General features: G+C 40.9%; 1 protein-coding gene across 2 annotated transcripts in view; it reads left to right on the forward strand.

Moving 5' to 3' along the window:
• Positions 1–17,444, forward strand: part of FASN (fatty acid synthase) — a 60,475-nt gene that overhangs the window by 19,804 nt on the left and 23,227 nt on the right. For both annotated transcript variants that reach the window (XM_070740123.1, XM_070740124.1), the window contains exons 12-22: positions 604–698; positions 1,178–1,312; positions 1,413–1,616; positions 12,152–12,267; positions 12,723–12,898; positions 13,279–13,470; positions 13,773–13,853; positions 13,957–14,142; positions 14,858–15,037; positions 15,579–15,782; positions 16,811–17,121. In XM_070740123.1, the coding sequence (XP_070596224.1) occupies positions 604–698; positions 1,178–1,312; positions 1,413–1,616; positions 12,152–12,267; positions 12,723–12,898; positions 13,279–13,470; positions 13,773–13,853; positions 13,957–14,142; positions 14,858–15,037; positions 15,579–15,782; positions 16,811–17,121 (1,880 nt within the window). The remainder of the gene's footprint in view (positions 1–603; positions 699–1,177; positions 1,313–1,412; positions 1,617–12,151; positions 12,268–12,722; positions 12,899–13,278; positions 13,471–13,772; positions 13,854–13,956; positions 14,143–14,857; positions 15,038–15,578; positions 15,783–16,810; positions 17,122–17,444) is intronic.

Consider the following 17,444-nt stretch of genomic DNA (forward strand, 5'->3'; position numbering starts at 1 on the left):
AAGCACTGTATATAATGCATAGTTTTGTACTGTTTGGTACAGTAGTCCCTCGCTATACCGCGCTTCACCTACTGCGGCTTCACTTCATCGCGGGTTTCTGAGGAAGTCGATCGGCAGATTTAAACAGCCCGCCGAACTCAATCGGCAGGTTTTTCAAAAAATAAATAAATCTAAAATTGTAAATACTGTATTTAAATACTGTATCTAAAATAAATACTGTGTGGGAAGGGTTTATAAACACTTAAAACAATGAAAACTTACCAAACAATTACAATATAAATACTTAAATAAGTACTATCAGTCGATAAATTCCCCATCGCGGATTTCACCTATCGCGGCCAGGTCTGGAACGTAACACCAGCGATAGGGACTACTGTAGTAGACAAAGCATGAGATTTTAGTGATATTTTCTAGAAAAAACAAATGAAGAAAAGTGCTTCATAATCCTTCTCATAAAGAGTGTTCTACAAAGACACAGAAATAATTTAAGGGAACAAATGTTTTTTAGCTGTATGAATGCTATGTTGCTGTTCCTGTGGAAAAAAGTATTCCTGTGTATTCTTCACTTGATTGGATTTATCTAAAGTAACTTGCCCTTTTCAGGTCTGACATGGGAGGAATGCAGGGAAAAGTGCCCTCCAGGAGTGGTACCTGCCTGTCATAATTCTGAAGACACTGTCACCATCTCAGGCCCTCAGGTAAAATAGCAGTGAAAACTATAACTTCTCCTCAATATCGTCTCAGCTGGGTCAACCAGATGTGAAAGCTCAATGCTGTTCAACTCATTAAACTTGTTTTTACGAAAATTTAGCTTCAAGAGCTGCTAACAGGCTGTGTGAATGCTAACCAGGGGTTGCATTCAGGATGAGGATTATAGACTGCCTTGATTGCCTTCTGGGTAGAACAGCAAGATAGAGAAGTGTAAATAATATAGAATAGTACATAGAGAGAGAGAGAGAGCGCATTATTTCAAATTGTTTGGACAGTTCAAGCAACAGTATTAACTCCTGGAATATTTAATAGTTTGTTTAATATTAAATGTAGACTGATTACATTGGAGCAACATGTGGGAAGTAATGGATACCCTTCAAGCAGCAAGGCCCAAGTGCATAATGCAATTAACTATAAACTATTGGAATGACTCCAAAGCGTTATTTATGTTTTGCTAATTTTTCAGGAGGCCGTAACCAAATTTGTGAATAAGTTGAAATCAGAAGGTGTGTTTGCAAAGGAAGTGCTGAGTGCTGGAGTTGCTTTCCATTCCTACTATATGGCTTCAATTGCACCAGTCTTGCTGAGTGCCCTGCAAAAGGTAATGCTCTAGAAGTATCCAGCGCTGAGGAGGGAGGGACGGCTCAGGTCAAAAGAAGTGGCCTCCAATTTTTGCATGTCCTTTTGTTCCCTTCTTTTAGGTTATCCTAAATCCAAAGTCTCGCTCATCCCGCTGGATCAGTACCTCTATCCCTGAAAGCCAGTGGCAAAGTGAGCTGGCACAGAATTCCTCTGCTGAGTATCACGTGAATAATCTTGTCAACCCAGTCTTGTTCCAGGAAGGTCTGAAGCACATTCCAGATAATGCAGTGGTAGTGGAAATTGCTCCACATGCTCTTCTGCAGGTATTACTCTTGGGGACTACAATGAGTAAAAATTAATAAGAATACTGTGGGGCTAGTCTTCCCAAAATTGGTGTCTTCAGATGTGTTGTAGTTGAAAATTCCCAGAATTTCCCTCAGACAAGGATCTCCTGAAGCAACAACTTGTGGAAATCTGTTAGGTCCTTCTCACCAGTTCATACTTCTCTGTGTTTCTAAATATAATGTAGCCTTCCTGCACCTGTTTTAATTTGCTGCTCAGCATTCAAAGTATTTTCTGAAACCAAAAAGAGAGAAGCCATTTCATTAATATCTTTTGGGAGTAGAAAATGAAGCAGAAAATTAAATCATAGCCATCTTTCCAAAAGCTTATTAATATCTCCAAATACCATATGTTTGGTAATACTTAGTGTTATAGATTGTGATGTGGTTGTTTGTAGCTCATAGTCACATTGAAACGATGGTCGTGCTGGTTTTGTGCTGCTCAGAGGTTTCTAGAAATAAAATCTCTCATTTCTAGATTTCCCAGCTATTCCATTTGCAAAGGTTAAAATGTGCAAAAAGTGCAAGGATTGCATATTCAACCATGGGCTAAACTGGAATGGAGTTACAAGAGTACATTGACTTCCTATTTAAACTGCCCAGACAATTCTAAGAAGTTATGATTCGGAACATATCATGAAGTTTCAGGACATTCCCTGAATTATTTATTACTGGAGTTATTTATATGTTCAAATTTTATGGCTACCTACTCACCAGGAAACTATGACTCGAACAATACAACCCTATTTATGCTTCTTTAAAAGCAAGTACCTTGGCATTTACAGGTAGTCCTCGACTTACAACCATTTGTTTAGTGACCATTCAAAATTGCAATGGTACTGAAAAAAGTGATGATTTCCACACTTATTGACCATTACAGCATTCCCATGGTCACATGATCAGAATTCGGACTCTTGGAAACTGACATGTATTTATCATGTTTGCACTGTCCTGGGGTTCATGTAATCACCATTTGTAACCTTCCCAGCTGGCTTCTAACAGGCAATGGGGATTCACTTAATGACTTCATCACTCAGTTAACAACTGCAGTGATTCGCTTAACAATAGTGGCAAAAATGTAAAATTTTGCAGCAAAACTCATTTAACAACTTCCTTGTTTAGCAATGGAAATTTTGGGCCCAGGTCTAGTGTAAGTCAAGGACTACCTGGAGTGGGATTTACCATATTTTTCGGAGTATAAGACACACCTTTTTACCCCCCCCCCCAAAAGAGGGTGAGAATTTGGGTGCGTCTAATACACCAAATGTAGCCCTACATAGCCACCCCCATCCTTTGGCCTCTGCCTTCCAGCAATTTACTTCCTTGCAGCAAACAGTGCACAGCCTGATTAGCACAAAAAAACTGATTATCAAACCTCCCTACCAGCAGCTGATTGAAGCTGCAGGAAGGCCCACTGCTAAAATGAAAGTTGAACTAAAGCTGCAGGGAGGCAAATTGCTGGGAGGGAACGGGAGAGGCAGAATTTTATTTTCTTGTGCTAATTAGTTGCTGAAACTGGATGCAAGGAGGTAAGTCAATAACTATAAATGTCTATAGAATGTTCAAATTATTAGACTTATTTTTTAAAGACTGCTTTATTATTGTTCCAGACAAGTTACCAAAATGAAAAAAAGCTTTTTAAAATAAATGCTTAATATGAAGAGGCCCAGGCCTCCTGATGGCAGGGACAGGGCAGGGGGGGGGGGGACAAAAGAAAGACGCGTCAAGCAGCAGAATTAAACTGCGGCACAAAGTTGGAGAAAAAGGTGCCGAAGAGCTTGATGTGTCTTTCTTTCATTCCCCCCCCCCCCCCCCGGCCATCAGCAGGCTTGCGGGGCCAAATCAGTTCAGCTTGAAGGCAGCGGGGAGCAGAGATCTCCAAACTAAAGTGGGGGAGGATGGAGAGCCAGATGGGGCTCCAGAAGTGCTGCGGCCTGGGGAAGCAGCCGGGCAAGGAGTTGGGAGCATGCACGGGCGAGAAGCAAAAAAAAAAAAAGCCCCAGCTAGGCGGCAAAAGGAGGTTTGCACCTGGCACTGACCTTGATGGGGCTTACAGGCGTGGAGGAGAGCGGCTGCAGGTATTCTGGGTGCAAGAGGTGACTGCTGTGGGCACTCAGCATCTTCAGGATTCGGATGGGAAGTTGGTTCGCCTGGCACAGGGGGTCCTTCAGGGAGAGGTGCGACAATATCAGGCACGTGAGGGACAATGCGTGTGTGGGAGAGGGGAGAACCCCCCCCCCCCCCGTGATGCACCGAAACCATGAAAGGTGAACCGCGAAGTGGCGAGGGATCACTGTATATCATCTGTGCTGTTTGCAAATTGCAACTTGCTGAGGCAGAGGCAGATTTTTTTTCACTTGCTTTTATCCCCCAAAACTAAGGTGCACCTTATACTCCAGTGCGTCTTATACTCTGAAAAATACCATTCTTTTAGATATTCATATATAGGCTTAACATTGCTGGACGACACAATTGCTTTTTTGTTTTGAAAGGACAGAGAGAATAGCTTCAGAGCTTTACAATTCTGCTTACCTATGTGGTTTTGGTTTTTTGTTTGTGGGTTTTGTTTTGAATGAAGTTGTCAAATTTTGCCTTTGTTGCAAAATTTATCTTGTGTTTATGAATGTTTTTAGAAGTTTATCCTGATTACTGGGAACAATTACTGAGTAAGATCAGGTGTTTTTATACTAGTGTGATACAATGTCTATAAGGATATTTGGTTGTCATTGTTTATAAAAAGAGGTCATTATAAATGGTCAATTTTAATTTTAGAAATAATATGTTGTAGCAAAATCTGTCTTTAGGGAGGCATCACTGTCATAATAAAACAAACCCATTATACAGCCACGGTGGCGTAGTGGTTAGAGTGCAGTACTGCAGGCTACTTTGCTGCCTGCCGGCTGCCTGCAATTTAACAGATCAGATCTCACCATCCTTCTGAGGTTGGTAAAATGAGGACCCAGATTGTTGCTCTCAGGAAGTCACAGGGAGGTGGCAAATGCTGCAACTGTACATCATGTTGTATATCGGCAAGTTGGTTTCCTCACTGAGCATTGACACAGATTTGTAATTGTATGAGTTACAGGATTTTATAAGCACCTACTCCCAGCATTGCATCAAAAATTATTTGTGTTGCTTTAGAAGAGCTATGGTTTAATCCATTCCAGTGCTATCCCTGCCAATTTTTCAAGGGACATTTTTTGAATCAAGGAGCAAGAAAAATCATTGTTTGTTTCCTTAACTTCAAATTCATCTATCAAGAGTTGACTGATAAGTAAGGAAAGCTCTAGAAAGTAAAGTTTGAAAAACTTTCTTGATTAAAGTTCTCAAATATAACTAGTCCCAATCTCTTAATTGGACTAGTTATATTTGAGAACTCTAATCAAGAAGATTTTTCAAGGCAGCACCCTGTTATCTTCTTATGTGGACCACATTCAGCTCAAATCTTCAGATGCCAAAAATGTTTTGGCCAGAATATTTACTTTCCAAACATTTAAAACTGTTTCTTATAGGGATTTTTTTTTTTTTTGCTTTCTGCAATTTTAAAAAAATGTTAATTAAAAAGGTCAGAAAATTAGTGCTAAGAATACTTGTTTAAAATAATGTCAGAGTACTGAGTAGGCTCTGGGCAAATCAGAATCCTTTGGCTGCTACTGAAGAGTAATTTCTGTAAGCATCAGAGTCTCCTCAAAGATGTGACATATCAGGGGAAATCCCAGTGTAGATAATAGAAACATAGAAGACTGACGGCAGAAAAAGACCTCATGGTCCATCTAGTCTGCCCTTATACTATTTCCTGTATTTTATCTTACAATGGATATATGTTTAAATTCAGTTACTGTGGATTTACCAACCGCGTCTGCTGGAAGTTTGTTCCAAGGATCTACTACTCTTTCAGTAAAATAATATTTTCTCACGTTGCTTTTGATCTTTCTCCCAAATAACTTCAGATTGTGTCCCCTTGTTCTTGTGTTCACTTTCCTATTAAAAACACTTCCCTCCTGAACCTTATTTAACCCTTTAACATATTTAAATATTTTGATCATGTCCCCCCTTTTCCTTCTGTCCTCCAGACTATACAGATTGAGTTCATTAAGTTTTTCCTGATACGTTTTATGCTTAAGACCTTCCACCATTCTTGTAGCCCGTCTTTGGACCCGTTCAATTTTGTCAATATCTTTTTGTAGGTGAGGTCTCCAGAACTGAACACAGTATTCCAAATGTGGTCTCACCAGCGCTCTATATAAGGGGATCACAATCTCCCACTTCCTGCTTGTTATACGTCTAGCTATGCAGTCAAGCATCCTACTTGCTTTTCCTACCGCCCGACCCCACTGCTCACCCATTTTGAGACTGTCAGAAATCACTACCCCTAAATCCTTTTCTTTTGAAGTATTTGCTAACACAGAACTGCCAATGCAATACTCAGATTGAGGATTCCTTTTCCCCAAGTGCATTATTTTACATTTGGAAACATTAAAATGCAGTTTCCATTGCTTTGACCATTTATCTAGTAAAGCTAAATCATTTACCATATTACAGACCCCTCCAGGAATATCAACCCTATTACATACTTTGGTTAGTGGGTCAAAAGAATAAAGAAACTGCTTCTGTATTTTTAGTTGCTCGAGGGAAATGCAGTGAACTTTAATAAATGCTGTAAGTAGAAACACCCATATCCTATATCAGGGATGGTGAACCTATGGCACGGGTGCCACAGGTGGCACACAGAGACATATCTGCTGGCACGCAAAGCTTTGCCCTAGCTCAGTTTCAGCGTGTAAGTGTGTGTTAGCCAGCTGATTTTTGGCTCTCACAGAGGCTCTGGGAGGGCGTTTTTGGCTTCTAGAGGGCCTCTGGGGGCTGGGGGAGGGCGTTTTTACCCTTCCCTGCCTCCAGGGAAGCCTTTGGAGCCTTGGGAAGGTGAAACACAAGCTTACTGGGCCCACCAGAAGTTGGGAAACAGTCCGTTTCCAGCCTCCAGAGGACCTCCTGGGGGCGCAGGAAGCTTTTTTCACCCTCCCCAGGCATTGAATTATGGGTGTGGACACTTGCGCATGCACGATAGCACACAACCACGCTCTTTCAGCACCCAAGGAAAAAAAGGTTCGCCATCACTGTTCTATATGTACTGCTGGATAAATCATGATGAGAAGACTCTCAATTTATTTGTACTGCCCATCTTGGCCCCTTTCATATGCACTGGAATACCTGCATAGAAGTTAATTACAATCAGGAATATTGAGACTGAAAAAGAAAGAGAAGAGGCCAGACCAGGTAAAGGCTGTGAGGCAAAGTACATTTACACCTTTGCAGGACTGAAAATTTGATTTATGAGGCCAAATAGGACAGTCATTTAGACATAAAGAAAAAAAAGCTTGTTTCATGCAGTTAGACTGACAGAGACCTGGAAGGCAAGATGCAGGCCTCATCAGGCGGGGAGGGACATCTTGTCAATGAAATAGCTTAGATATCCGGGAAATATTGATCTAGGGAAAAGAATAATGCACAAGGTAAATGCAACACTGGTTTAGATTGTGCAATCTGAAAGTACAGTTGTGCAACAGATATTAAGCTTGGTTGTGAATTTGGATCTACTTGGCATTAAATTTATTTTCCAGTTTTTCCAGTCCAGTATGGAAATTACAGTATAAATATACAGTATTATGTAAAACATAACCTGGAAATGATGTAGCTATTCTCCGTAGCAGGTGGAGTTATCATCCATGATGGATTGACCTCATCCATCAGCCGGTGAGGATTGGGTCTGTTTAATGTCAATTTTGCCTCTGTCACCAAAGCCCACTTTTGACTCAGTCTTTGGCTCTGACAGGATGTGTAGTCAACTTCTCTGGACATAGCTCCATTTAGTATCAGCTATTAACGTCTAGCTTCACCTTTTTTTTTGCAAGTTCTTATTCCTCCCCGACGATTGCTCAGCTGTCAAACTATAGAGGCAAATGCACCGCAGCACAGGGAGACGCTTTGTGGAGGCTGCCAGCCGCAGGTCCAGATTCACTGTGTGGCATCTCTCCAACCCAGAGCTTCCTCATGAGTAGGAGCACATCTCATGAGTAGCGGCTGGGCACGACTTCATCAATAGTGGCAGTGGCCGGGAGGGATGTTTCCTGTTTTCTCTTCAGGAAGAGGTCTTGTTGCTAAGGTGGTTAACTTTGAATACCTGCCCTCCACACAAAGCAATCACCCTGCCACAAAGTAGAGCAGGAGCTCTCGCCACTCTCAGCCAGGGGAATATTTGGCCACCACCTGGAACATTAGCTAACTGCCTCCTCTTCGGCTCAGGAAATTTTTTCCATTTTTTGGCTTTGGCTTCCATTCCTTTAGAGCCCTTTGTGGACTGCAGGGTCCGTAGTGGGGGCTCCCATACCTATTACTTGAGGTGGCGATCATTACAACTAGCAGCCACCATCATGAGAGACCTTGCTGCCATTCCGGCAGCCCTCCATCTACTGTCGCCTCACAGCCCACCAATTGTTGCTGCCCTTGCAACCGCCATTGCTGCTACCCAAGTAGCTGTCCCAGCTCCGATCACTCCCTCTGCCTCATTTACTCCAAGTGCCACTGGCCCTAGGCACCTAACAGCCAAGAGTCTCCAGGACTTTTCCAGCATCCAAGCAATGATCTCTGCGGCAGTTAAGAGTGGGGGGGCGGGGGGCGGAATGCTTCCCAACACCTCAGGTTTGCAGATACGCCCGCCTTGGAATAAAGTGTTTTGGCAAGAGAGGACTTTTGACTACGTGGGGGACTATCCTTCCTGGGGATAGCCTTCTTATCTCCCTCTTGAGCATGCTACAGACTCACTCACTCCTATCAGAGAAAGAGGGCAGTCTTGATCTGGAAATTTCAGAGGACAAGGGCATCTCTCCTGATCCTCCTTCCTCGGAACTGTTCCACCCCATTTTCAAATTGTTCCTCTTTAAGGCACAAAATGCCACCAACTTGGCACCATCGGGGCTTGACTCTTCAGAAGCTTCCCATTCCCTCATTGACCCCCTCTTCACGGAACATACACTGGACCCTCAAGTGGTGCCTTGCCCACAATTGTTCATAGATGCCGTTCAAAATCCGTGATGTTTATCTTCCTCGAGCCTCATACCATCTTCCCATGACTGTCACTAGTTTCATATCGGTTCTGAACTGGCATCTTCCTTTCAATCCCTGGCGGTGGATGCCCCTGTGATGGCGTGCTTCTCTCCTCCACCAACTTACCAGGTGATCCTGCAGAATTGCTACAGCCTGAGGAGAGATGAATGTAACAGCCATTTCAAAAGAGTCATCAAGTGGCGGCCTTGGCTGTTCCGGCCTCCACCTCCATCTCCTTTTTCATCCAGACGTCTCTCATCTGGCTCCGAGATCTCCAGGATCACCTGCCCACTTCCTATATGAGGGTGCACCAGGACATCAGTAAACTCCTCTGCTACACAGCCAAAACTACCCTGCAGTCAGCTCGATTTGCTTCCAGGGCCATCGTAGCTCAAAGAATGCACTGGTTATACTCCTGGCAGGCTGATGTGTGCCACAAATGGCATCTTGCTAGAGCCCCCTTTGACGAGAGCCAGTTGTTTGGTGCTGCCCTGGACCCAATCTTGATGGAGTCCAGAGACTACTCGGCAGAGCTTCTTTCATCAGAGTCCTTATCCCAGGCGACCCTTCCAAAACCCAGACTCATCCCCCAGCTACCTAAGGCTCAAAGTCAGTACGAGGTTAGACCAAGGTTTCCCCAGGACAGGTCTAGCAGGGGTAAGCAATAGGAGCAGCCTTTTTGAGGAGGAGGAAGTTGCTTCTACTGTCACACCAAATGAGTCCTTGGATGATGATAATGAGCCGGGGTGGCGCAGCAGGTAGAGTGCTGTATTGCAGGCCACTGAAGCTGACTGTAGATCTGAAGGTCAGCGGTTCAAATCTCATCACCGGCTCAAGGTTGACTCAGCCTTCCATCCTTCCGAGGTGGGTAAAATGAGGACCCGGATTGTGGGGGCAATAGCCTAGCTCTGTTAAAAAAGTGCTATTGCTAACATGTTGTAAGCCGCCCTGAGTCTAAGGAGAAGGGCGGCATAAAAATCAAATAAATAAATAAATAAATGAGTCTCCCATTAGCAGCCATTGGGCTTTATTTGCCAACAGGTAGGTATCCACCTCCATTGTGGGACAGTGGATCCACAGCACCACTGCAAAGGCCTATGACTTGCCGGCAGTGCCCTGCCCTTCAGAATTGACTACTCACTCTACCTGCAGCTCAGAGGTCTCGGCTACCTGATCTACACAAGCTTAGAAGAGGTTTGTTAAGCAGCCACTTGGGTGTCCCCAACTTCATTTGTCCGTCATTACAAAATGGATGTCTTTGCTTCCTTCGAGGCAGATTTCGGTTGCAGAAATCCTCCATGAAGTTCTACTTCAGTAATGGCCAGGGACCTTCAGCATTCCTCCCTTTGGACATTTAGTTTTGACAAATCCCATCATGGATGATAGCTTCACCTACTATGAAGAAGAGATGTTGGTCTTATCTAATAATGCTCCTTCTCGTAGGTGTGGAGCTATCATCCAGGCCCTCTCATTTACTTTGGCTTAAGGTCCCATTGAATGGCCTGTTTTATTCCATTTTGGTTCCAGGTTCTGTTAATTGAATTAAATTTTTGCGGAGAGACATTTCTTCCAGATTCTTTGCACACTCTTCTGATGACCACACCTTGAGTCTGTGCTTCGTCTTCACCAAAAGGAGGCTATGAAGACAGAGGCCAAATTGACATTAAACAGACTCAGTCCTCATTGGCTGATGGACGAGGTCAACCTATCATAGAGGAGCCCTGGACTTCTGGAATCAGCTCCCCCCAGAAATTTGCACTGCTCCCACCCCTCCTTGCCTTTAATAAGAATCTGAAAACGCATTTATGCTGTCAGGCTTGGGGTCAGTAGACCCCAGCCTCTGCCCAGTGAATGTGTAGGATGTGGTAGTATGCATGTGAATGTTTGATTTTTAAAGGTTTAGCTTTTTAAGATAATTTTTAAATTAATTATTTCCATTAATTGGATTAGAAGTGTTTTATATATTGTATTTTTTATTGAAATGTTGTAAGCCGCCCTGAGTCCACGGAGAGGAGCGGCATAGAAATCCAATAAATACATACGTACATGCATGCATGCATACTGCTATTGACATTTACTGCTGCTGAGTTTATCTTTTTGCTATCTTTCCGGTCAAATACAATGAAAGCAAGCCTCTGCAAGCCTTCTAAGCTATTCTAAGAATTAGATGTTCTCTGTAAGTCAAAATCAAGGTCATTTCAAATCCAAGGTGTGGTTTTTTTTATACAATTAATTTGCGGTTGAGGAACCACTTTGGGGTTCCTAGCCAAGTTTTTTATTGTGCAATGCCCTTCCCTTACTTAGGGAATTTCATCTGGCTTCCCGGTGTCTTTCTTTTGTCATCCTTACATAAGTTCACTGCTTCTCCTGTCTGAACTAGCAGTCTAGAGCCTTTTACATGGCAGTGCTAAAATCTTGGCAGTTTGCCTTGACAAATGCTTTTGGTTTCTGTGATAAAGTGAAGGAAGAGGTATTTGCATAATATTTAAATCAGAGAGGGCAGAAACTATGTGAACCATGTGCTATTTCTGATTGATTTAAAATATCATAATACTGAATTCTAAATTCTAAATTTAAAAAAAACCATTGACATAAAATGATGACATCTTATCCATTTTTACCAAAAATTAAGCCCTATTTTATTTAAAAGGATATTCTCCCAAGTAATATCTACTGCTGCTGAACCGAGAAATTTAGGGGGGAAGAACAATAAGGGGGAGGACAATAGGCTCAAGATCCAAACTAAACATGTCTCAAAAACATAGAAACTCTCAGAGCATGTTTATACTTTCTATGTCTTACCTTACAGCTCTTCTGGTTAGGGGAAGTTGTAGTTCCAGTAAAAGTTAGTTAGAACTTGCAAATCTTACATCACTAGTATAAAAGGCATAATGCTTTTTAATGAGCTTCCTACACACAGCCAGTCAGGACTTCTCACTGGGATTAACAAGTGGTTAACTTTAGAAGAAAGTAAACTACAGTATTTGTTAATCCTTCAGAGAAGTTCTGATTGGTAGGAAGCTCATTAAAAGGAATTATTTTCACCATGCAGTTGGTAAAAACATTGGCACAACATAATGAGTACAAGGAGTTTTTCTGTCATGTTAACAATAGCACTGACAACTTTTGATCTTCCTTGCACTGTACTTATGCTTTATGACATAGGCAGCTTTTCCTAGAACTTATACTATGATGAGGAAAGAGCCATCTGATTACTAAGTAAAATGAATAATTGTATTTAAATTATTGTTGCTTGTCTCTTCAACTAGTTCATCTTCGTGTCATGCCCTTGTTCCCCCATCTCATAAAATCTTGCCTGTCAGAATAAGTTGACAATCATAAATTAATGAAATATGTTTGAACTGGGAAATGTGTAACTTTTTCTGATCATTTTTGTATCTCCAACTAACTAGGCAATCCTGAAAAGATCGTTGAAACCGACCTGCACCATTTTACCATTGATGAGGAGAGAACACAAGAACAATCTGGAATTTTTCCTGTCAAATGTTGGAAAAATCCACTTGACAGGGTAAGGGAATGAGTGAAAGATTAGCAGGAATATATAATGGCCCAAATTCCATAATTGAATTGAATTGAATAGTACTATTATTTGTTTTACCCCAACTGTTTATGTGATTATCCAAGAAATAATTAAAGTCTAAGGAAGGAGCCTGCATTTCTAATTACAATTAAGACAATGGAAAAATGGATTGTGGCATGAAAAGTATTCTGTATTATTTACATATAAATGCTGCCATGAAAAAAAATCAATGTTTTATTTGTGTTGCTGCAAGAATATCCATAGAAGGAGTCATGAAGGAAAAGTATATTTTATAAGAGGTCAAACAAGAGTTCCAAATGATGGTGTTGAATCATCCTTCCTATGCTGGTGTTTAGCTAAAACTCACTTTCCGGGAGCTACTTATTCTTGCCTCTGAGTGATGATGGGTACAATCTTCACAAATTTTTCTTTTTCTTTTATAGAATAAATGTCCTGGCAAACAATCTGTTTCCACGTGTCCAATATCCTGTTCCGACCGGAACGCCACTTATTTCTCCTTACATTGTTTGGGACCACAGCCAGATCTGGGATGTCCCAAAACCTGAAGATTTTCCAACAGGATCCGGAGGTTCTGGGGCAGCAACAGTCTACAATATTGGTATGTACTAGAAGTCAAATGGATTCTTTGTTTGACATCCCCTGCCCCATCCAAAAAGTCTACGGAGAGGGGTGGCATACAAATCTAATAAATAATAATAATAATAATAATAATAATAATAATAATAATAATAAAAGAAATTTGAGTGGGATTTTAACAATCTCAAGAGAAAACATCTTATTCTTTCTATCACTTTAGTAGAAGAAGTAGATGGGAAGCAGTAAGAATCAAATAGTTGCTTTCTTTGAGACATCTATGACACTGAAGCTAGGTTAGGAGAAAGTGTGCAGAGATTGATTCTTGGTTATGGGTAATAGATACCAAAGCCGGGTTCATAAGAAAGTTCTAAAATTCTTATATTATTTGCCTATTGTTAACAGATGTGAATCCTGAATCCCCTGAGTATTACTTAGTGGGTCATTGCATTGATGGCAGAGTTCTCTATCCAGCAACTGGTTACTTGGTACTAGCCTGGCGCACTCTAGCACGCTCCTTGGGAACTACGATAGAAGAACTGCCTATCATGTTTGAAGATGTTACAATCCACCAGGCAACAATACTTCCCAAAAAAGGTGAGGGTAATAAAGATTGCTCCATCTTAAATATTTTCTGATTGAGCTGATTCCTTGAAATATTAATAGATAGTGTCTGGGAGATCTTATTTTTTTAATCTGTTTATTTTTATATGAACTGGAATAACATGAAAGAGGGAAGATAAATTTCAAATGACATCAATACAGTACATATTACTTTATCTGGTAGCAGAGAAAGATATGTACCATAAATACAAATACTACACCATTTCTGCTTTCTTTATTTTATTCATATATGATACTTGAAGGGAGAGTCAACTCATTAATTCCTGTCTTCTTAGGTTTAACACAGTTGGAGGTGAGACTCATGCCTGCTTCCCAACGTTTTGAAGTATCTGGAAATGGAAATCTGGCTGTGAGTGGTAAGTAAATAGTATCAATGCATGTGTTTTTTTTAAAAAAGGAAATACTGACTGTGCCTGCTTATTGACTCTCTCCTTTTCCTCTCTCTACTGGATATACTAGGAAAAGTTGGCATTTTGGAAGAAACTGCTCTCAATAACTTTCGAAACCAGCTTATTGATTTGAAAAATCAGCCAAATCCCTGCTCGGGAATTAGCTTATCAAAGGGAGACATTTACAAAGAGCTTCGCCTACGTGGTTATGATTATGGGCCAACATTTCAAGGAGTCTTGGAATCCAGCAGTAATGGTAACAACATATCTAAATAGAAATCAGCATTACTATGGTTATTATGGTTGGTCCTACAATCAGCCAGAGGTTTAGACTAAACTTGGCATTTTTGTTCACCTACTGCATCCTTCCCAAGGATAGGCAGATGTTGTTTGATAGTGTTAAAGGCATTGTTACAAGATGTAAGCTTTCCAAGTAAAGCTGTCTTTTGCAATGGACTTTATTCATTTACAAGATGCTGGCAATGTGGTTATTTACTTCAACAGAATATCAAAATATTCAATTGGCTTCAAATTTAAAATTAATTTACAATATGAATATATTGTATATTAATTTGTTCTATTTTGCAATTGCTTGAAATTTTTTTGAAAGGAAATAAGGACTGTATAATTTTAATTATTCTAATAAATAGAAAACTCTCTTCTAATCTGGTGCTTTCAATGTGTTTGCTGACAGCTCCCATAATTATTGCATAACATGTCTGGCAATTATGGAGAATGTAATCCAAAATATCAGCGTTTTACTAGATTAGGAAATCTGTGAGATGAAATAAATTCATAATCTAGGTACAAAAATATTAGTATTTGCTTGGCAACTTGGGAAAAATTTGGAATAATAAAGGCAATTGGGGTCATGTAGTGCCTATGCTTTTCTCTTGCATTTTTAAAAAACGTCTTACCAAAACTGCAGCAGTAGGAATGTTCAGTGCTAATTAGATTGTTTGCCATTGCAGGAAATTCTGGGAAAATTTTGTGGAATGGGAACTGGGTAACATTTCTTGACACCATGCTGCATTTGATGATTTTGGGGGAAATGGGACGAAATCTGCGACTGCCAACCAGAATCCGTTCAGTGTGCATTGACCCCAAACTACATCTAGAGTTTGTTCAGAAACATACTGAAGAGACTGAAGGTAAAGAGCACCTTGCCGTTTATTTGTTATGTTTTGCTGCAGCTCCTTTAAAAAAGCCAACATGTTAAATTGGCTGTCCCAGCTTAAAGTTGTAGGATAAATTTTGGGGAGCAAAATTAATAAATAGAGGTAGCCCTTGACTTATGGCCACAATTAAGGCCAAATTTTTGGTGGCTAAGTGAGACAATTAAGTGAATTTTGCCCTGTTTTATGATCTTTTTGGCACAGATGTTAAGGAATCACTGTACTTGTTAAATTAGTTTTTGAGTGAACCTGTCTTCCCTATTAACTTTACTTGTCAAGCAATCACATGACCCCAGGACACTGCAGCTGTCATAAATATGAGTCAGTTGATTACATGACTATGGGAATGCTGCAATGGTCATAAGTGCGAAAAACAATCATGTCAATTTTTTCAGTGCTGTTGTGACTACCGGTATCCAGAATTTCTTTGTAACCCAAAGACTGAATTCCAAGAAGCTTTTTTTCTGATTGGTTTCCTTTTCCAGTGCTGTCCATTGACTATCTCTTTGCCTTGCAGTTTTAGATGTTGCCGTGGACCGTTGCCTTGATACCATTACAGGAGGAGCTGTTCAGATATCCGGTCTTCACTCCAGCACAGCTCCCCGGCGACAGCAGGAACAGACTCCTCCCATCCTGGAGAAATTTTGTTTTGTGCCCTATGATGAGAGTGGTTGTTTATCCTCTGATGCCAAGCTTCAGTCTAGTTTTGAGCACTGCAAAGGTAAAAATTTCCTTATTCTTAAAGGAAATGTTTGATAGAATATACCCTGTAAGCAATGAAGAAAGAATTATCACTGCACATTCTATTTGGGTCCTATTGGGAATTTCTGTCTGTTTCAAATTTTGTGGGGTTGTGGTGTGGAGGTCTCCCAAAAATGTGTTGCACTCATTTTCACCTTTGTCGCATTCCCTCCTCCTTTTGAATGACGTCACCAAATAGCCCCCAAAGGCTCTCTGAATAATTTCAAAATCAACACTCCTCAATTTGCCCCCCCCCACACACACAAATATAATCCTAACACATTTAAAAGGCATCAGCTGGGGAGGATAATTCTTGAAGAGGATTTTCAGCCTCTTTAAATGTAAAGTTTGAGGTTGAAAGACTGCCCATCTCTTGTGTGCATATATTTAGTTAGGAATATGTTGGGTAAGAAGAATTCTTAGCAAAGATCCCTAAGTTACATACTGCATGTGTATGAAGTAGGAACATGCAAAGGAATCGGCGTGGAAATGTATGCTGTACTTGCTGGTACCTCTTTCAAGAAAATGTATCTTCCTGGGCCCCCTTGTTAGTTGCATGATCTTTAAAAAATTGTGTTTGACTTCAGGAGGCAGTTTGTCCCACTCCGCCAGGGCTTCCCAACTCAAATCCATGTTTTCCACACTTCGAATGCCTACTACTCAAGCCCAGGGAATAAGCAACTTATTTAAGGAAGTGCTGACAAGTACAGTGGCCATACAGCCAAGTATTTTTTAGGCTTTGAATGGAAAGTGCTGCACAACCCTAAACACCTACAGCAGAAAGCTTCCTGTAACTTAACCAGTCCTGACTTAGGATTCTGGGAGCTACAGCCTTACCACATAGATTAATGGATAATGTGGATATAATTCAATCAGTTGCAGAAAGTTAGAAGGCATAGAGAATTGCTGCTCAATTAAATGTGTTCCTTGAAAAAGAGTTGTAGGTCTGAACTAGAATACTGGAAGAAACCACCAGTGTATTTTATACTTTGATTCTTTTCTATCCAGTGCTGATCCAAAACCTACAGAAGAAGATAGCAAAGCATGGAGTCAAGATAGCAATACCTGGGCTGGACACTCTAATGAACTCCACACAGGCTGAAATTGAACAGAAGGGCCTTGCTCATATTCTTACTGAAATCTGCCGCCTAGAGCTCAATGGAAATCTCTATTCAGAACTAGAACAGGTTGTGGCTCGGGAAAAGCTGCATCTTCAAGAAGACTCTCTTCTCAATGGCTTGCTGGATTGTGCTGAATTGAAGTCTTGTGTAGATGTAGTGCTGGAGAATATCACCAGTCACAAGATGAAAATCATAGAGGTAACTATGAAACATTCTACAGTCCCACTTGTTCATTTTATAGGTGTGTTTCTCCCATGCATTAATACCGATAGTCCTTGCTTAAAGATCACATTTGAGACTAGAAATTAGATCATTAATTGAAGCAGTCAATAAGTGAAACCATGACTGTGCTTATAATCTTACTTGAGCTTTCCTTTGCTTTAAAGACTGAAAAGGTAGTAAACACAAGGATTGGTCAAAAGTCATTTTTTCATCACTGTTGCAACTGCAAAGAATTGCTAAACAAGGCAGTTGCTGAACAAGGACTACCTTTGTGTGTCTGTGCTTCCCTGAGTCCGTTT

Source organism: Erythrolamprus reginae, chromosome 2, assembly GCF_031021105.1.
Source record: "Erythrolamprus reginae isolate rEryReg1 chromosome 2, rEryReg1.hap1, whole genome shotgun sequence".
Classification (NCBI taxonomy): domain Eukaryota; kingdom Metazoa; phylum Chordata; class Lepidosauria; order Squamata; family Dipsadidae; genus Erythrolamprus; species Erythrolamprus reginae.